Here is a 20,611-nt window from a genome sequence, read left to right as displayed (position 1 = left end):
GTGCACGCCGGCTCCTGCCCCCTTTTAGTGCAAAAAGGTCACAAATGTTGCAGAGGAATCCTGGAAGCAGGTGAAGAGAAGAGGACTGAGATGGAGGGGTGGTGGGAATCCCAAACGATTTTCCTTCTGAATTGAGACTCAAGAAGTTTGGAGTGCGAGGTTCACGCTCAGCAAGCGGCAAAGACCAGGCTGGAGATCCACAGGGTGAGGTTCCTGAATTGTCACTAGGTTGTCACAGTCTGCAGGCGCACAGACCTCTCGGTCCGGACTAACCCCCTAAGTGCACACTGGAGGTAGGTGTTAGAAATTTATTGTAGGGAAGACAGTGGCCCTCCACCAACTCAGGGGACATCGTCTCTGTTCCTCCTCTGCCCCTACAATCTCCACTCTACCCTCGGGCTGTGGAGAGTGGAGGATACAAGGTGGAAGGGCATGAGCCCCTCCCTTGGAAGACTAAAGAACCCGGGGCATTTTTATAAATAGCTACATCGTTAATGTTTTAACCACTTTGAAACACACAGCAAGTTGAATATTTATTTAAAAATAAATCTCAAAAATATCTATTTACAGTAGAGTAAGAGAGGCACGTGCAAACAACAGAAAGGGGGGAAAAGTCAGTCCCAGTGTGGAAGGTCCACCCTTCAGAGCGCTAGAGCCAACTTCACAAACCCCAAGGCTGAACTGAGCTGTGGAGGCAACAGGATGACATTAAGCGAATCCTGGACTCGGGTCACCTTCGATACGTGGAGAGGCAGGGAAGTTGGGTGGGGGGCTGCCGCCGGGGATCCTCGTGTTTGGGAAAGGGTGGTGGAGGGATGAGCCAGTGGATGAGGCCCGGTGTGGCAGGAGGGCTCATTTCACAAGCCAACAGGCCTCTAGCTCACCACTCCAGGTGGGCGTTTGGAGGGGACCTGGAGGGCCCTTCCCAGTCCAAGTTGGCTTTGCCGTGGGAGCGGTCGGCATGGCAAGAGTCCCAGAGATAGAAATCCTCTTTGAGAGACAAAAACAAAAGAACGGAACAGGGAGTGATTAGCAAAAATGAATCTGAATGCAAGTGCCACCGTCTCTCTTGCCAGGTGGCAAAGCAGCGATCAGCTGACATATCTGAGTCGATAGGGGAACTCCCACGTGAGGCAGCCGGCCGCATGATCCCCCCGCCATAACCACGTGGTCAAGTGCAGGCCTCTGCTTCTGAGATCAACGCGTTAACATTTCTTCCCCAGGAAACCAGAAAGGTCAGTGGTGTAGCCCTTGTAGCAGGGAGGTGCAAGGCGAGTCTATCTGTACACGAGATGGGAGAACTGGGCGGACTTGTAGTTCAGCTGGTTGTTGGGCATGAACTTGTGCAGCTCGCTCTTTTTGCAGCAGGGGTCGTAATGGTAGGTGCTGAGGCAGGCGTCGCAGGAGGCTTTTGAACACTGGGTGCAGGTGTTGGCGGCCCCCGGGCGGTCACAGAAGCCACAGCGGGAGGCGGCTGCAGGGGAGGGCTTGGATTTCGAGTGGAGGTGCGGCGGCCGGTCGAGGCCCTGCGTCTGGCCTGCATACTTCTCCCGCAGAGATGACCCGTGGGCCAGGCTGTCGTGGGCGGAGGCCTTGCTGGGGAAGCCGCCGGGCTTGGAGGCCGGGGAGCAGACGAGCAGGCTGTCGCAGCGCTGGCAGAGGGAGGAGCTGCAGGACAGACCGCAGTTTTGGCACTTGGAGAGGGCGGACTCTTTGGCGGGGGGCGAGCGCTTGTGGTAGATGGGGTGGGCGTCACTTCTGACCAGCCAGACGTCTGGCCGCAGGGCATCCTGCCTCCGGTACGTGGCCCTGGGCTCCGAGTCTGTGTACAGATCCACATCCTCCTGAGTGGAGAAGTACGTGCCACGCAGCAAGCCAAGGCCATTGTTGGGGGAGGGGGACGGCAGGTCATCCGGGCTGCCGTGGGGGGAGCTGGACATGGCCAGGAGCGAGGGGGACGGGCGGATGATCTCGTCCTTGAGGTCGTCCCCCAAGTCTGCTGCCACAGGCTCCTTCCGCAGGCTCAACGAGGCCTTCAGGGGCGGCTTCCGGCTCTCCCAGTAATTGTCGTAGGTGTCCACCGACCTTGAGGGCTTGGTCACACGGGGCTTGTAGTAGTCCTTGGCTGCCCGCTCGCTGGCCGACTTCTGGAGCACCACGCGGGCCATGGAGGTCGTCAGGTGCTCCCGGCCCTCGGCCCGCCGCCGCAGGGCGTCTGAGCAGCCACGCACGTCCTCCGCGCTGCTCCTGCGCTCGCTCACCACGTCCAGCTCAGAGTAGCCTTTGTCCTTGACTTGGGAGTGGATTTCCAGCATCTGTTCACACTCCACCTTGGCCAGAAAGAGCTCAAAGGAGACCATCTTCACTTGGAGGGTCTCTACCAGCTCTTTGAGCTTGTACGCAGTCCCCAACTCGGGCACGTAGCCCATGTAATTCAGGATGGCTCGGATGTCCTCTTCCAGTAATGTGGACTTGACATAATAAACAAAGGGGCCCGTGTAGGTCTAGGGGAAGGAAGGGGGGTAGAAAAAGAGAGGCGGGTTTTTCTCTCTGAGGCACACAACGCACGGAGCCTGCATCAGAGCGTATCCCATCAAGTCTGAACCGGAACACGCAGGGAGAGGAAGGGGGAGTGATCTCCAGGGCAGCGTCTCACTGCGCGAGGCAGAGGCTAATGCCTCCCAACAGCTCAGCGCGCGGGTCTGAGGGAAATGACACAGCGCTCCTTTCTTCAGCGTAGGGAACAAAGCCACTAGCTTTCTACATGGGGTGCAGTGGCTCTGCTCCTTGAGGAAGAGCAGGGCAAACGTGGGTGAAGAAAGGGGATCGGATTAGAGGCACAACAGCCATGAGCAATGAGAATACTCCTTTCTGGCATTTCTACAAAGGTGTGAAGCATACATTAGGCTTAGCCTGACTTGGTGGAAACTCTCCTGAGCCATCGCTGCCTTTGGAATGATTCAGAATTCTCTGTCTCGAATTCATCCTCCTCCCTCCTCTCTGTTTTCCTCAGCTTGCGCGGACACCTTCAGCAGCCTCCTAATGGTCTCCCCCGCCGACTCTTGCCCCTCTACAATCCATCTCCCGTACAGCAAGCAGGAGTATTCTTTTCCAATGTAAACCTGATCCCGGCACTGCCTGCTTCCCAGCCCCCTTAGGATAAATTCCAGCCCTCTGCCCTGGGCTCCAAAGCCCTGCACAACCAGGTACTGCCCACCTTTCCAACCTCAGTTTCAGATGTGAGCTGCCAGGGGTGGGGAGCCAGTTAAGAGATGACACCAGGCAGAGGGGCCAGGTGGGGAGCCATGGGGGCAGTTCTGGTTGCTATCTCAAAGGCAGTGGGGAAGCCGGGGGGGACCGCGAGCAGAGGAAGGATGTGATTAGATGGGCACAAAACCTCTCAAGATGGACTGGAAGGGGCGAGAAGGGAGAAGGGAGACCAGCGTGGCGAGCCCGTCCCGAGACCTTACCTTGATGCTTCTGAATTCCTTCTTCCACGGGTAGAGGAAAAGGTTGACACCCACCGTTTCGAGCACACTGAAGGCACAGTGCAGAGCCCGCAGACTGGAGGAGCTCAGCGAGCGCAGGGAGCTCTCCACCACCTCATAGAACTGGATCAGCCGGAATCGATAAAAGGGATCCACCTTGTGCAGGCTGAGCAGGGTCGAGGCTGCCACCCGCAGGGACTCATCACTGCCAGGCCGCTGCTTGCTGGGGGTGGTGTCCACTTTGCCTTCATGGAACTGCACGTACTTCCGAAATAAGTCATCCTTATATTTTGCATCCATTGAACTGGGCTTCCCCATCCGATCCGATCCAGGGACGGGGGCTACCTTATTTCCTCCATGGCTTCTGAGTTAGAGGCAGGGACATTGCTAAAAGCATTGACGTGTCGCCTGCCTGGACCAGCAGAATGCTCTGGAAGAGGAAGAATAAGCAGCACATCATTCCTTGAGATGGTCCACGTCCCAGCTTGCAGCTGCTGAGGCCAAACAAAAAACAGAGCTGTCCTGAGCTACACCGGGCACCACCAGCCCCTGGCCCTTTCTGCTCATTCAACACATTTAGTGAATAGGTGCACCACGTTGAAGTGGAAACAAGACAGATAAGGTCCTTGACTTTGCTGAGCTCACAAATGAAAAATACGATTGGGGCACCTAACCTGGTTTCATGGGGATGGGGGATGGTTAAAAAGCCCCTGAGAAAGTGACGGTTAGACCCAAAGGATGAGGCGTCGGCAGGGAGGAAGGCCCTGAGCTAACACTTTCAGCACTTACTACATGCCAGGTGCTTACATGGACTAACTCATTCCGTCTTCTTAAACAACTCCAGGAGATAGGCACTATTGTTATCCCCATTTTACAAGTGTGAAAACTGAGACATGGAGACATCAAGAAACTTGCCCAAAGTTACAGGACTATTAAGAAGCAGAGCTGAGATCAGAGCCCAGGCAGGCTGGCTCCCAAGTCCGTCCCCTTAACCACCACACCCCGCTTTCCTGAGGCGGGAAGGAGCCTGGCATGTGAACACAAAGAAGGCTAGTGTGGCTGAAGCAGAGAGAGGAGGGGAGTCACAGGAGATGAAGCTGCCGGCATAAGCGGGATCCTGATCCCCAAGGTCTCAAAGAGTCGTACATTTTATTCAAAGAGCCAAGTGAAGCCCCTGAACAGTTCAAAGCAAGGGGGAGAGGGACACGATCATATCTGCAATTTTTTAAAAAAGACCACTTTGGCTGCTGAGTCCTGGAGAGTGCCTTTATCCGTCTTTGGTTTTTTTGTCCGCGCTACATGTGGGATCTTAATTCCCAGACCAGGGATCGAACCCATGCCCCCTGCAGTGGAAGCGTGGAATCCTAACCATGGACCACCAGGGAATTCCATATCCGACTTTGTTTTTTTTTACAGTCCACTGTTGGGAGAGGAAAGGACATTCTGAGCTGGGACACACAGAATTTATACACTCTTGCTGTCTCCTTGGCCACTTGTTAGTAGAACATGCACAGATCCATCAGTATCCTTGGTGTTACGATGCTGGGAGCAAATCTGGATTCATGGAGGGACCTGCCAGGCCAGGGTAGGCAACACAGCATCGGGGTTACAAACAGATTGCAAAGCTGGACTGCCTGGGTGTGAACCCTGGATCTGCTTTTCTAGGTTACTTGGGCAAACTACTCAACCTGGGCCTCGGTTTTCTCATCTGAAAAAGGGGGTTAATAATAGCACTTATAGTCCAGAGCTGGTGGAAGGATTATATGCAATCAGCATAGAAAGCTCTTCAGAATGCCAGCTCAAAGTAAGCCCTTGATACACACAAGCAGACATTCCTGGTGTGTGAAGGTGCTAGACCCTCCAAGCATCCTCAAGGAGGTCAGATCAGAGTGATGCAAATGACTCTGACTTGGGGGTGGACATGCATTTTCACACTCGCCTGTCCTGCCTTTCCTGACCACAAGCTCATGGGTGCAGGGATTGCGACCAAATGACTCAATAAGGGTCACAATGCCAGAGCAGGTTACGTGCTTCATAAAGACCTGCTGCCTGAGTGAAGGGTGGGGTCCTGCTGGCTGTGGGAAATGATGAGGGACCAAAAAGAAGCCGCAGTGGGATGGGACGGACCTGTGGAGTCCTTTAGCAGATCTGAGTTCAGCTCAGAAGTTCTAAGGGCCTACGAGCCTGGCAACTACCAGGAAGTCAATAAAATCACCCATGTCTCAATGAGCCACTCCTCTGGCTTCTCCACAGTTTTGGGGAGACACCCAGGGGTCTTAACTGTGGGGTGAGGGGTAAGACATGCAGGAGAATTAGGGACACAGAGAGGTCACCTTCTCCCACCCACTGCCCTGCCAAGGAAGCCCAAGGCTTCAGGAACAAATAGAACAAATAGGCCTGAGGAGCACACAAGGCAAACAAATCCACTTGGGATCAAATTTTACCTCCTGACCGTCTCTGTGGTCCTCAAAGCAGTCTTTCCCTTCCCTCTTAAGGTCCACCCACAAGGACCCTTCTGTCTGCTCCTCAAACACATCAAGCCCATTTCTACCCCAAGACCTTTTTTTTTTTTTTTAAAGGCCAGGTAGCCTTTCTTTTTTTTTTTTTAATTCATTTATTTTTGGCTGCGTTGGGTCTTCGTTGCTGCGCGCGAGTTTCCTTTAGTTGCAGCGAGCAGGGGCTACTCTTCGTTGCGGTGCACGGGTTTCTCATCGCGGTGGCTTCTCTTGTTGCAGAGCTCGGGCTCTAGGCGCGCGGGCTTCAGTAGTTGTGGCTCGCTGGCTCTAGAGCGCAGGCTCAGTAGTTGTGGCGCACGGGCTTAGTTGCTCCGCATCATGTGGGATCTTCCCAGACCAGGGCTCGAACCCGTGTCCCCTGCATTGGCAGGTGGATTCTCAACCACTGCACCACCAGGGAAGTCCCTACCTCGGGACCTCTGCACATGTTGTTCCTTCTGCATGTTCTTCCTTTGATTCCTCCCGTTGCTGGCTCACTCCCATCATTCAGGTCTCAGCTCAGATGTCATCCCTCCGAGGCTCTCCCTGACAACCTCAGCTCAGTAAATCCCACTTGCCCTGGCCCTCGTTATTGCGTTACCCTGGGGTAATCACCATTTGAAATTATCAACTTTATTCATTTACTAGCTTCCTCTCTTTGTCTCCCGCCAATACCCAGTAAGCTCCACAAAGGCAAGGACAGTGTCTGTTTTGTTCACCATGATGCCTAACACAGCTCCTGGCACATAGTAGGTGTTTGATAAAACAGGCGAAATGATGCTTCAGTTTCTCATTTAGCTCTCCCCAGAATTCTGGGAGACCAGCGGGAGCGAGAAGAAGCCGAGGCTCCATGACACGACATGCTGTCTATAGCTCAGTGTTAGGAAAAGGTGGATCCCAGATTCCACTGGCCTTATGACTTGAAACCTGTGTACCTCCCACCACCCCATGATTCCTGAGCTCAACAAGTATGCAGCACCTACCCTATGCCGGGCCCTAGGCTGGGTGCAGTGGGGGGAATGTGGGGTGGGTAGGGGACAGTAGGGAACAGAAGTTGAGAAGATATAGCTCTGCCCTGAATTCTACTTGAAAGGGCTTACTGCCCAGGAACAAAGTATGTATGTTCTCTTAAAAAATAAAATTGTATTGCAACCTGAGAGACGACATCACTGTCCTTGCTAAAAAAAACCCATATACATATACCATTTTTTTTTTTAATCCAAAAGAAGCTTTCATCCAGCCTCTGGCCCCAGGGACTGTTTTTTAGTACACCTGAGAACAATTTAAACAGAGGGACATAAAGTCTTCTAAACACTGCTGTGATTTTTCTCCAAGGACGTCAGCCTTCAGCTAATAGAGACTGATTTTTTTTTTAAACAAAGTCAGCCGCCCTCAAGCTCAGCGTCTGCTGCTCTGTAATCACACCACAGTCCACACTCTTGTTTATGGCTGACAGATAAACAAGGAAAAGGGATCCAAATAGCCCAGTTGGTATTCAAAGTCCCAAAGTCAAGGATAGGAAACCTATCTAAGAAAAATCTTGAACCAACCTAGGTAGATGAGGAAACAGGTGAAAGAAAATGAATGCTAAAAGATAATTAAGGCAAGGAGAGAAGGAAACTAACAATTATTGAAGTCCTACTACGTGCTAAGCATTGGGCTTTCCACTTTAACTGCATCACCCAGTTTAATCCTCACAATTCTACGAGGAAACAAACCAAGGCTCAGCCATTAAACAACCTGCCCAACACAGCTTGAATGGGTCAGAGCTGGAATCTGAACTTGGGTTGACCGGCCCTGCAGCCTGTGCTTTTTCTCATTTATCTCACTCATTTATTGTTACCATTAGTACCATTCACCAAGGGATTAGTACATAAGGGCCCTTTGCTAAGTGCTCCGTGAATATCAACGAAATCCACACGACAACCCCAGGGTTAAAAAAGAAAAAACTGAGGCTCAGAGGGGCCAAGTCGCTTGCCCTACGTCACAAGGCTAGGAAGAAGTGCCTCTGAGATCTGAACCTAGGTCTGAGGCCAAAACCCTGACTCAAGCTCTGAGCTGTGCTGCTTTTAGGCAAAGCTGTCCTGCTGCTGGACAGCTCTTCTTGAAAGGGCTCAACTAAGTCAGAATGCCCTATGGCAGGGCCAGCAGAGTTGAGTTCTAAAAATTCCTGTAGTAGCAAAATTCACATCTTCTCACACAGAATGGGGCTGGAAGAGCCACAAATCTATTTATGACGTAAGCTCAAGGGCCAAGAGGAGAGGCTGACCAGAGCCGGGCCAGTGGTAGAGCAGCTGACATCATCCCTCCTGAATTCATTCCTGAGAATACAGGCTGCATTGTAGCTGGTGTCTCTTATGAGCATAGAGCCAGCAATTTATTCCTAGCACTCTGCAAAAACAACAAAAAACACGCTCTCTGCAAAAACAGCGTGGTTACAGGAGACCAAGACAGCCCGGTGACAGAAGCCGTTAATTTCTCCAAGCAACCCAAGGATTGGAACGCCAAGACGTGCCAGTGTGGCGGAAAGAAAAAAAAAAAATGGCACCGTGAACATCCCTAACAGAATCAGACGGGTGCCCAGAGCCAACAGGCCTGGTCAGCACTTCCTGCACTCACAATCTGGGCCCCCTTTGAAAAGCAAAGCAATGAAAAGAGAGATATTGCAGTCAGGGAGGTGGTGGCTTTTTAATTATTATTTTTTAAACATCTCAAAGGAAAGCTATATCTGTTTAAAACCTCACTAAACAGAACTGAAATGATTCTGGATAGCAAAGCATGAGCTTGGCTTTACCTCAGCTGGCCCATTCAAGCAGAAACATTCCCCAAGCAGCATTTGAAGGCGCCCCCTCCCTGCACAGACAGAAGCTATTTTGGGCCCGGCATCGCCCCAGTCCACAGGTTTATGTATCCCTGGTCTAGCTTCAAGCGGCTCAGAGTTCCCCTGGCCTCCAAACAGCAGCAAGGGGAGCGCAGATCAACCCCCTCCACCTCCGCACCCCACTCCTCTGCATTCATCCCCAGCCCGAGGCCCCTGAGACACATCCTAGGCAACCTTCCACTGGCTGTGAAGCGCCAGAGGGTCCCCACACCCCAACCCAGTTCCAGAGAAATTCAGAGAGAGGGTTTCCAAACCTCTGAAAATAACCTCAGCAATGCTGAAATTGGGCTTCCCCAGTGGCAGCTGCGACTCGCAGAGGGGCTCTGAAGCAAGGAGGTTCCCCTCCCTGCAGAGGACAGAAGCTGGCGACTGCTATTCCCAGCCTGATAATTCCAACAGCCTCTGAGTGCGACATCAGTTGTGAAAAACACCCTAGTCCCAAACTCGGGCCCTCCCCACGGGTCCGTGAATGAATTAACAGCAGCTATCATTTATTGGACGCCTGCTGTATGCCAGAGACTGTGCTTCGCATGCGTCTCACTTCATCCCCACCACGGCCCTAGTAGGCAGGTTCACTCCCCATTTAACTAATCAGGCAACTGAGGCTCAGAGACGAAGTGACTTGCCCAAGGTCACACAGTGAGTACAAACCCCAGTATGCCGCCAGAGCGTGAGCTGGGGACCACTGCGCGGTAACTGCCTCACGGTGGAATCGGGGTGTCCTCCTGCCGTGTTACTCGCTGTAGAGGGGGTGTTCCTCCTGAGCTGCCCTGAGCCACCCTCAGGGAGTGGGGATCCTGAGAATTAAATGGGCCCCCGGAGCGCCGAAAAGACGGGCCCGCCCGTCGCCCCCGCAGGCCGCGAAGGGACCCCGCTCCCGGGCCGGCCGAGCCCCGCCGAACCGGGGGCTCCCCCTCCGCCGGGGAAAGCCCCAGAGGCCTTTTCCGCCCGCGGCCGCCCCGCACTCACCCCGGCACTGCCGCCGAGGACGCCCGGCCGAGGGGAGCAAGAAGGAGCCGCGGCCGCCGCCGGAGCCAGGCCCCGCTGGGCTCTCGCAGCTCCGGCCGGCAGCAGGAGAGAGTCCAGTAGCCCGGGGCCGCGGCGACCCGGAAACACTCAACCAGGAAGTGACGTCTCTCGGAGGCGGGTGCAAAGGGAGGCCGGGCCGTGGCTACGCCCTGGGTCGGGGAGAGGCCGTTGCTCGCCGGCGGCGGAGGAAGAAGCGGGAGGCAGAAGAGTGAGCAGAGAGGCCGCGGAGTCCCCCTTTGGGGCCTGAAGGCCCACTGCCACTGCTGGGGCTGGGACCCGGAAATAAATGGGCCGGAAGTGACGCACGCCCTCGGTCACAGGATGGCGGCTGGCCGGGTTGTCATGGGAACCGGTCTGTAGTCTGGAGATCGTAGCTCGGAGCTGCGATCTCAGACTGAGCGACCCGCGGCCTCCTCTTCCCCTTGTCGAGATGATCTGCGGGCTGAGCTCCCGACCGCGCCTGACCAGAAGCTGACAGTTGGCTCCCTCACCCCCATTTTACAGGTGGAAATACCAGAGGCTTAAAAAGAGCAAGTGAGGTGCCCAGTATCACGTGAGCCTGGATCCAGACTTGAGAGGACTGTTGATGTTACAGGCTATGTTTAGTAAGGGTTCCAGCTTTGCCTTTGCCACTTACCAGCTGCATGACCTTAGGCTAGTTACTTAACTTCTCTGAGCCTCAGCTTTTTCACCCGTAAAATGCAATAATAATATACCGCCTCCTGAGATTCATGTGAGAATGAAGTGAGTATGGAAACAGCTTATTACAGTAGTTGGCTTATAGTAATAATCTAAATACACTTTGTTTTTAAAATCTGGTTAAGTTGGGAATTACCTGGCGGTCTAGTGGTTAGGACTCGGCGCTTTCACTGCCGTCGGCCGGGGTTCAATCCCTGGTGGGGGAACTAAGATCCTGCAAGCCCTGCCGCGGGGCCAGAAATAAATACATAAATAAATAAATAATAAAATAAAATCTGGTTAAGTTAAAGGAAATGACTTCTCTCAGCCCTCAACTTCCTTGAATGGAAACCAGGGTTGGGGAAGACCAAACCAAATATTGCCTCCTTGCTTTGTGACCTCACCAGACACCTGCAGTGTAAACTACACTGGCATAAATTCTGGTGGCTTGTCACTTCACTTCATAGATTTGCCTCCCACCCACCACATTGACCGTGAACTCCGCTTTTGTGATTCACCACTCATTGAATCCCTAGTGCTTGCAAAGTGCCTAGCACATACTCAAGACTTTGTTGAACATATTTACCATTGAACCACTCATTCTCTCTATCTTACCCCCAGACATTTATTGAAGACTCAGAGCCCACTCCATGCCAAGTTCTCTTTCTCCAACATGGTCTTGGCTCTCTGTACCTACCATACTCTTCTTCCCCTCTGGCCTCTATGCCTCTATATGCTGTTCCCTGGGTTTGAATGTTCTTCCTTTCGCCTCTTCCCTTCCTTGTTTTCTTGGCTTCCAGCCCCAGCTCAGTCCTCACATCCTTTCTGAAGCTTTCTCTGATTTCTCCAGGCAAAGACCCACCTTCCTCTGTTTTCCCACCCCATAACACTGTCTTTCATAATTTTATCTCAGCTCTTACCATAAATAAGTATATATATATATATACTTAAACCTGACACCCCCCACAAGACCTGGAGCTTCTTATTTATCTCTGTTTCCTGTGAGCTCTGCACATGAACAGGAGGTACCCAACAGATGTTGCTTGATTGCAGGATTCTCTCACAGCCTTGGAGTCCCCAGCTAAAGTCAGTGGGTCTTGTCTCAGGAGTCAATGACATAATACATGGGAGAGCATTTGGAGAACCAGCAACCAGCTATTCAAACAGCAGCAATTACTATATTTAGCTGTTGCTGTCTGAGCATCACTTAAGGTCTTTGTATACTTCAGCTGTTATCAGCTCATGTTTAAGCTCCTCTCTTAATCACCTGTAAGGTGATGGTGTTTACAGGAATTCCAGCTGAGAAAAACTGTCCTACCCAAACCCTCTGCCTTTGCAACAACTCAAAACTGTCCTTTGGAAACTGTTACAAGACTGCATGAGGCTGCTAATAAGTCCCTTCCAGCTCTGTGGTTCTGTGACAGCAAAAAAGAAAACAGATTTTTAAGAAGGTTTTACCGGTAGGAAACCCTGGCCATTGATTCTCGGTGACATTTCATATCAGAAAAATACCAAAGTCTCTGAAGGGAGACATGTTTCGCATCTTTTAGACAGGGCTGGAGGGCTGAGAGTTCTCTGCTTGGTGACATGGAATCACGGGTGCACCCTTTTCAGCTTTTATTACATAGTGATTAGCAGATTATGTAACAGTCATGTAACAATGATTAGGCACCTCTACTTTCTAAAAGCCAGCAACATGAACCATCTTCTTTCTATTTTTTAGTGTTTTTTTTTAAATCACAAAAGTAATGCATGAATTCTAATGACACAGACATGTAGAGCAAAAAATGAAAAAAAAAAAGCAAGCCTATGACCCATCAATTTGATTTCTTGGAATCTACCAGAGAAAAAGCATAAGTGCACAAAGAGACCTGTTGCATCATTGTTTGTAATGCAAAAACAAAACCCAGAAACATTCTAAATGTCCATCAATAAGGGAATGGTGTAGCCATACTAATGACTACTATGTATCACTTAAAAAGGATAATGTAAACCTACATAACTCTGCAAGACATATTTTGGAAGGAAAAAAGAGACATACCCTGAAATGGAAAACAAAACATCAACTGATACTATATATTTTCTAAGGGTGCGTATGTATGTATGCACATGTATGAAGCCAACTGTGGACAATAATGCAAATACAGATCATGTTTTTTACATCATTCTACAAATACATATTATATGATTTTTATTAATATCTTTCTCCCTTAGAAGTCAGCTCTGTGAGGACAAAACTAGTATACCTGTTTTGCTCACAATTATATTACTACTACCTGCCATACTACACTACTACTAGTAGCACACCCATTAGAGAGCTCAACAGCATTTGTTTCCAACTGAAATTTTCATTGAATGCCTACAATGTGCCAGGATTGATGTTCGATTTAAGGGGCAGAGACAGACACAAGCAAGACAGATACAGCCCTTGCCCTCAAGGAGCATGCAGCCTCCTTATCAGAAAGAGAATATTAAGGGACTTCCCTGCTGGCACAGTGGTTAAGACTCCACACTCCCAATGCAGGGGGCCCGGGTTCGATCCCTGGTCAGGGAACTAGATCCCACATGCATGTCGCAACTAAGAGTTCACATGCCACAACTAAGGAGCCCGCCTGCCGCAACTAAGACCTGGCACAGCCAAATAAATAAAATAAATAACTATTTTTAAAAAGAGAGAATATTGGGCTTCCCTGGTGGCGCAGTGGTTGAGAATCTGCCTGCCAATGCAGGGGACACGGGTTCGAGCCCTGGTCTGGGAAGATCCCACGTGATGCGGAGCAGCTGGGCCCGTGAGCCACAATTACTGAGCCTGCGCGTCTGGAGCCTGTGCTCCTCAACAAGAGAGGCCGCGACAGTAAGAGGCCCGCGCACCGCGATGAAGAGTGGCCCCGCTTGCCACAACTAGAGAAAGCCCTTGCACAGAAACGAAGACCCAACACAGCCATAAATAAATAAATAAATACTTTAAAAAAAAAAGAGAGAGAGAATATTAATAAATTAGGAGTAGGATGAACTAAAAACCAGTGATTCAGGATAGAAGGTGGCGAACGTTATGAGAGGGATAGAGAGCTTAGAGAATGGAGAAGTGACATCTGAGACGGCAAATTGGGGACAGCCTCAAGGAGGAGGTGGCATTTGCACTGGGCTTTGAGTGACTTGGACATGTAAGCATGTCCAGCTTTCCTTCCAGCTAGAGGGAAGAAAGCAATAAAAAGTAAGGACTGGAAATTAAAACTCAACTGCCTACAAACATATAAGGTAGGCATAACTTGTACTAGAGTACTATCATCTCATACTATATAGTACCAGAAATTAGTAGTAATGTAATACAACATAGTACCTGGCTCACAGTAGGCATTCAATAAATACTTTAGTGAGAAAACAAAAATTATTGAACCCCTACCATCCTCCAGCTGATTGTTGCCAATTTCCCAGATGATCATGATCAGATATTCAGGTTTCTGAAGAGGAGCTGAAAGTCCAGATTTTTAAGTGAAATTTTGCAATTATAAACACTATATGTAGATATACTTCCTAGTTCTGTCTACTGAGGGAGCCTATGAGAAATGACACCGCTGTTAGAAAAAAAAAGGGGGGGAGGGGGGAATTCCCTGGCGGTCCAGGGATTAGGACTCCCTGGTCCCACTGCAGGGGGCACAGGTTCCATCCCTGGTTGGGGAGCTAAGATCCCACAAGCCATGCAGTATGGCAAAAAAAAAAAAAAGAAAGAAAGAAAAAAATGACACCGCTGTGGCAATAAGCACTGAGCACCCATATCTTGCTTTCTAAATACCATTCTCCACTAAAATGAACCAGGCCTTGGAGAAACAACTGATTGTCAGAGCTGGGGCAGGGAAATTACAATGTGAGGCTGGCACATTTTATTGAGCCGGAAAGTAAGGAAGTGCCAAAAGAATGATGGGACTTGTGAAAAGAAGCCAAAAGGCCTGAGTTCAGATCCCAGTTCTGCCACTTTCCAGCTATATGTGACTTTGGACAAGCTAGTTACCTCGCTGGGCCTCAGTTTCCTTATCAGCAAAATGGGGTTAATAGAACTAACTACCCCCAAGGATTGAATGAGCTAATACAGGTGCCCGTGCGGAGTGATAGTTCAACACAAGCTAGCTAGGATTATTTTTGACTCAGACTCATGGGGCTTGCTAGGCTGGGGTGTACAGTAGGCCTCAGATGTTTGGGCAACATGGTTGTGCTTGATGTCTTTCTGCTCAATCCTGGGCACCTTGCATTTATGCTGCTCAGAAGAGTAGAATTTATAATATCCAGAATATATAAAGAACCCCTAAAAAAAAAAAGAACTCCTACAATTCAACAACAAAATGACAACTCAATTTAGGGACTTCCCTGGCGGTCCAGTGGTTAAGACTCTGAGCTTCCACTGCAGGGGGCACAGGTTTGATCCCTGGTTGGGGAACTAAGATCCCACATGATGCAGGGCGTGGACAAAAAAAAAAAGACAACCCAATTTAAAAATGGACAAAAGACTGGAATATATATTTGGAATAGATATTTCTCCAAAGAAGACAGACAAATGGCCAATAAGCACATGAAAAGACACTCAACATCATTAGCCATTAGGGAATGCAAATCAAAACCACAATGAGATACAACTTCACACCTACTAGGATGGCTATAATTAAAAAGAAAAGAAAAGAAAAGAAAAATAACAAATGTTGGCAAGGATGTGGAGAAACTGGAAAACTTGTACATTGCTGGTTGGAATAAAAAATGGTGCAGCTGCTGTGGAAAACAGTTTGGTAGTTCTTGAAAAGTTAAAAAGAATTACCATGTGACCTAGCAATTCTAGTCCTAGGTATATACCCAAAATAATTGAAAACATGGACTTGAGCAGAATATTGTACAACAATATTCATAGCAGTATTATTCACAATAACCAAAAGGTGAAAACAACCCATGTCCATCAACAGATGAGTGGATATACAAAATATGGTATAGCCACACAATGGAATATTATTCAGCCGTAAAAAGGAATGAAGTTTAGACGCATGCTATACCATGGATTAACCTTGAAAACATTATGCTAAGTGAAAGAACCCAGTCACAAAAGGACAAATATTATGTGATTGCACTTACATGAAATGCCTATTATAGGCAAATTCAAAGAGACAGGGACTTCCCTGGTGGCGCAGTGGTTGAGAGTCTGCCTGCCAATGCAGGGGACATGGGTTCAATCCCTTGTCTGGGAAGATCCCACATGCCACAGAGCAACTAAGCCCGTGCACCACAGCTACTGAGCCCACGCTCTAGAGTCCGCGTGCCGCAACTACTGAGGCCATGTGCTGCAATTACTGAAGCCCGTGTGCCTAGAGCCCGTGCTCCGCAACAAGAGAAGCCACCGCAATAAGCCTGCGTACCACAATGAAGAGTAACCCCTGCTCGCCGCAACTACAGAAAGCCCGTGCACAGCAACGAAGACCCAACGCAGCCAAAAAAAAAAAAACAAAACAAAACAACTAAAGGACAGAAAGTAGATTAGACATCACCAGGAGCAACCATAATATCCATTTTTCAGTTTTAGTTCTTATCGGATCTTGCTGACCCTTGATATAATACAAATTGTAAAATGCTGTGCAAAAGCAATGAGCTGGTGGAGTAACTGATGAACTGCAATTTTCTGGAAGCAGCCTTTTTACGTGGTCATCCCCTGCGTCTTTCCTGTTTATATCCAAATCATTCTCTGCCATAATTTCAACACCCATCAGGATACCTGACACCTAGAAGTTATTGGTTAAATAGACATTTATTTATTTATTATTAATTTACTTATTTATTTTTGGCTGCGTTGGGTCTTCGTCGCTGTGCACGGGCTTTCTCTAGTTGTGGCGAGCGGGGGCTACTCTTCGTTGTGGTGCGCGGGCTTCTCACTGCAGTGGCTTCTTTTGTTGCGGAGCATGGGTTCTAGGCGCACAGGCTTCAGTAGTTGTGGCACGCGGGCTCTAGAGCGCAGGCTCAGTAGTTGTGGCTCACGGGCTTAGTTGCTCCGCAGCATGTGGGATCTTCCCGGACCAAGGCTCGAACCCCTGTCCCCTGCATTGGCATGCGGATTCTTAACCACCGTGCTACCAGGGAAGTCCCTAAATAGACATTTACATGTCAGTGTCACTCATGTTAAAACTCCTTGCAAAAAAAAATAAAATAAAAATAAAAACTCCTTGCAATCCGAGACTATGTCCTTTTTTTTCCCCCAGTCTTTTTCTTTTTCTTTTTGGTTTTTACTTCCATGCTAAGTACAGTAAGCCATAGAGGTAGGGGCAGTAAACATTTAAGGAACTGTAAAGAGCAAGGGAAGCCATGATCACCTAGTTGAGCCAGGCCAGGTGAGCCTGTGAGATACTCCTACGCCCCCTAGTGGTGCAGATGGGAATTCCTCCTGGCTCTCTTACCAGTTTGGCAATCTTTTTTTTTTTTTTTAAAGATTTAATTTTATTTATTTTTGGGCCTTCGTCGCTGCACACGGGCTTTCTCTAGTTGCGGTGAGAGGGGGCTACTCTTCATTGCGGTGCAGGGGCTTCTCATTGCAGTGGCTTCTCTTGTTGCGGAGCACAGGCTCTAGGGTTCACGGGCTTCAGTAGTTGCGGCACATGGGCTCAGTAGTTGTGGCTCGTGGGCTCTAGAGCGCAGGCTCAGTAGCTGTGGCGCACGGGCTTAGTTGCTCCGCGGCATGTGGCATCTTCCTGGACCAGGGATCGAACCTGTGTCCCCTGCATTGGCAGGTGGATTCTTAACCACTGCGCCACCTGGGAAGTCCCCAGTTTGGCAATCCTGAAGAACTGGATGAAATTATCTACCCATAAATTAATAAATGTAGAAATGCATAATGGTGTAAATTCTTCCTACTTTAGATAAGCATAGTAATAAATTTTAAATGTGACCTGAGGCTGAGAGGACTCTGAGGGTTTCTTGATTTGAGGGCTGGTGTCATGTCTAATTCATCTCAACTATTCTCCCACAGGGCCTAATGCACCATTGTTTATTTTTTTACTTAAAAAGTAATGCATGAACTTGATAGAAAAGTTTAGACAATACAATAGGGAAGAGAATGACAAGTAAGTCTTGCTCCAGGCCCAGAACCTAGGCCCCGGGCCCTCAGTTTCACTTCCTGATAATAGCCACTTGTACTGGATTCTCTGGAATCCTTCCAGTAGGGTAATCAACTCATCGTGCTCTGCCTGGGACTTTCCCAGCTTTAGCACTGAAAGCCTCACATCCTGGGAAACCCCTCAGCCCCAGGCAAATTGGGATAGTTGGTCACCCTACCTCCCAGAGACATCTATTCATCATACACAAACATATACACATATTAGTTGCATTACTCAGCATCCTGGTGTTATTTTAATCAAAACTATATTTCAAACATCATTCCTTATCAGCTGTATATTCATTTAACAAATACTTATGGAGTTACCTACCATGCTCTAGGTACTGTTTCAGAAGCTGAATATACAGTAGTAAACAAAATGGGCAAAAATCCCTTTCCTCATGGAGTTAACATACCAGTAATTGTATCTGTTGTATTAATCACTTTGCTATTATGACCAATGCTGTCCTGGGCATTTGTGTGTATGTATCTTTCCTACATGTCAGTGTGAGTTGGTCTATAGCAGCACCATCCACAGAACTTTCTGTGATGACGGAAATGTCCTCTATCTGCTGTGTCCAGTATGTAACCACTAGCTACGTGGGCTATTGAGCTCTAAAAATATGACTAGTGAGCCTGAAGAATTGAATATTTAATTTTGTTTTTTAATTTAAATTTTTAAATGTAAATAGCCACAGTTTTGGATGATGCAGGTCTGTGGGAGAAAGTCCTAAAAATAGAAAAGATAAATCAAAAGATGTGTGCTCTTGTAAATTGGATAATTATAGGCAAATCGCCCACGAAGAGGTTGTATTAGTTATCCGTTGCTGTATAACAAAAGACCACAAGCTTAGCAGCTTAAGCAACACACACTATGTCACAGTTTCTGTGGGCAAGAAGTGTGGGCATGGCGGGACTGGATCATGGCATAACAGAAGATTACAGGAGCAGATTTCCCATTGATTTTCCTTAGGATCACTATTTAGTTGAATAATTTTTTAAACCATCTGTCGCCACCCACCTACCTCACTGCCTATTAGAGACCATGTCTTTCTCCCTCACACCATTTCCCCGGCACCAGAGGGCCCAGCACACAGTAGGCCCACAGGGACTCTTTGTTGCCTGAATGAATGAGTCTCCCTTGGCAGTAAAAATCAAGTTTGCGAAGCCTTTGAGCAGGACCCTTCCCCACTCCAGGCTCTCATCAGAACCCCAAGAGGGTCTTAGATGATGTAGGCCATCTGAGAGAGGCTGCCAAAAACTAAAGAGGAAGAGATGATTGTGGGAAACATTTTCCTCAAGAACATTAAGGGAAAATGGGAGGAGAAAGATCCATTCATTTGACACACATTATTAGGTTGATTGTTTTTGAAAAACAGCCAGTGTGATTGTGGGGAATGAGGAGGGCTGGCAATACATTTGCAAGCTAAGAAAGGGAGAGTGGGGACATTTTCACGGAGAATGCCCAGAAAAAATAGGAAGGGATATTGCACATATAGTCTAGTCTCAGCATTGACTGGGGCTGGGGTTGGGGGCCGGGGAGGGGGGGCGTATAATGTAGGTTAGTGGTTCTCAAAGTACAGTCCTGTCCAGCAGTGGCTGCATCACCTGGAAAAAATGTTAGAAATGCAAATCCTCAGGCCACACCCTAGATTTACTGACCTGCTGAATCAGGAACTCTGGGGGTCTGCCCCAGCAACTCTTGTTTTCAGAAGCCCTCCGGGTGACTCTGATGCACGTAAGAGCTTGAGAACGACTGGCACTCTTAAATGCACAGGTACCAAAGCCAGACTGCATGGGTTCAAATCCTGACTCCGGTTTTCCATCTGTGCTAAAAGGTAATTTAATCTCTCTGTACTTCGATTTGCATAGTTGTAAAATGTGAGTAGTAGAACCTAAGTCATAGCTTGCTCTGAGGATTCATTCATGTAAAGTGCTTAGAATAATAAGCATACAAAAAGTTCACTATTAATATAGTATTATTTCAATCCTGTCCTCCTGTCTCTGTGACTAAGTGTACGAGCTCATGGAAAGTTCATTTCAAGAGCCCAAACTGGAGGCACTCAGTGGATTTGAAGCCCGGGTCTGGGACTTCCCTGCCCTCACCGTCTTCCCCGCTCTCAGCACAGGGTCTGGTGGCAGCTACAAAGCCAACACAAAGGCTTAAAAATACCCACAACACACCTCTGCCCCCACTAAAGCACCCCCATCCCTGGAGAGGAGAAAGGGCACTTTTGGCTGGGAAGAGGTCAGATGCACAGGTGCCTGGCATAGGAACAAGAAAAAGAAATGGTAAAACGTAAGCATTGGCCCTCTAGGGTTGCTGCCTACCCGCCAGGTTATTCGTTTGTGAAAAGATGCCCACATGGCAAGCTAAAAATAATCCTCCTGCTGCCAGCAGGTCAAGCAAAATCAACCCAGAGGACTGAGAATGGGACAAATGAGGCGCAAATTTGCATTCAATTTATCTGGCTTAGTAAACATGGTTTATTTGTCCTGTGCAGACTCCTTACTGTGAGGGCTTTGTGGCCTTTCGGGGTGGAGTTTAATTGATCATTGACTTTCCTGGTTAAGAAAACCACACAGACTTGTTAGCAGAGCCTGCCTTTTAAAAAGATGTAGCTTTTGTTAAGTGGGCTATATGCAAGAGCCAATTTGGTGCAGTGAAAAGTGGAGAAATTTGAGATTCAAAACATCTGGGTTCTAGGCCTGCTCCTTTCAAGACTGAGGTTTAGTCTCTCTCTTCAAACCCGAGGCTCCCCATCTTATACAGAGCTGGAGCTGGACCCCATGGCCAGGAGGCATGTGGACACAATTTTAAATAGTTTGACTCTAAGGGAGATAGAGATTACTTCTGCTTTCACTAGGAAGTCTCAGTGTGGTGGTAGTCTGTCTTCAGCACCTCTCTAATCATGTTTAATCT

General features: G+C 48.7%; 1 protein-coding gene across 4 annotated transcripts; it reads right to left on the bottom strand.

Annotated features, from left to right (window-relative positions):
- Window positions 1-520: 520 nt before the first annotated feature.
- SPATA2 (spermatogenesis associated 2) lies at window positions 521-10,177 on the bottom strand. 4 transcript variants are annotated; one of them, XM_082362754.1, is made up of 4 exons: window positions 9,834-10,177; window positions 9,516-9,644; window positions 3,471-3,918; window positions 521-2,504 (listed from the first exon to the last, which is right to left on the bottom strand). In XM_082362754.1, exons 3-4 carry the CDS (start codon window positions 3,804-3,806, stop codon window positions 1,278-1,280), a joined length of 1,563 nt encoding a protein of 520 aa, XP_082218880.1. In that variant the 5' UTR covers window positions 3,807-3,918; window positions 9,516-9,644; window positions 9,834-10,177; the 3' UTR covers window positions 521-1,277. The 4 variants fall into 4 exon arrangements, with proteins under 4 accessions (XP_082218880.1, XP_082218879.1, XP_082218881.1 ...); XM_082362753.1 differs by lacking the exon at window positions 9,516-9,644 and having other exon boundaries at window positions 3,471-3,982; XM_082362755.1 differs by lacking the exon at window positions 9,516-9,644 and having other exon boundaries at window positions 3,471-3,979.
- Between the last annotated feature and the right edge of the window lie 10,434 nt (window positions 10,178-20,611).

The sequence above is a fragment of the Balaenoptera borealis genome (assembly GCF_965194805.1).
Source record: "Balaenoptera borealis genome assembly, chromosome: 16".
NCBI lineage: Eukaryota > Metazoa > Chordata > Mammalia > Artiodactyla > Balaenopteridae > Balaenoptera > Balaenoptera borealis.
The sequence above is the reverse complement of the archived record's forward strand: the minus strand, read 5'-3'. Positions and strand labels throughout refer to the sequence as shown.

Excerpts from the sequence above, each read along its gene's own strand:
- SPATA2 (XM_082362754.1), bottom strand. The coding sequence starts at position 3,806 with ATGGGGAAGCCCAGTTCAATGGATGCAAAATATAAGGATGACTTATTT. Across the intron at positions 2,505-3,470 it reads AGGAATTCAGAAGCATCAAG|ACCTACACGGGCCCCTTTGT; the intron begins GTAAGGTCTCGG and ends TCCTTCCCCTAG.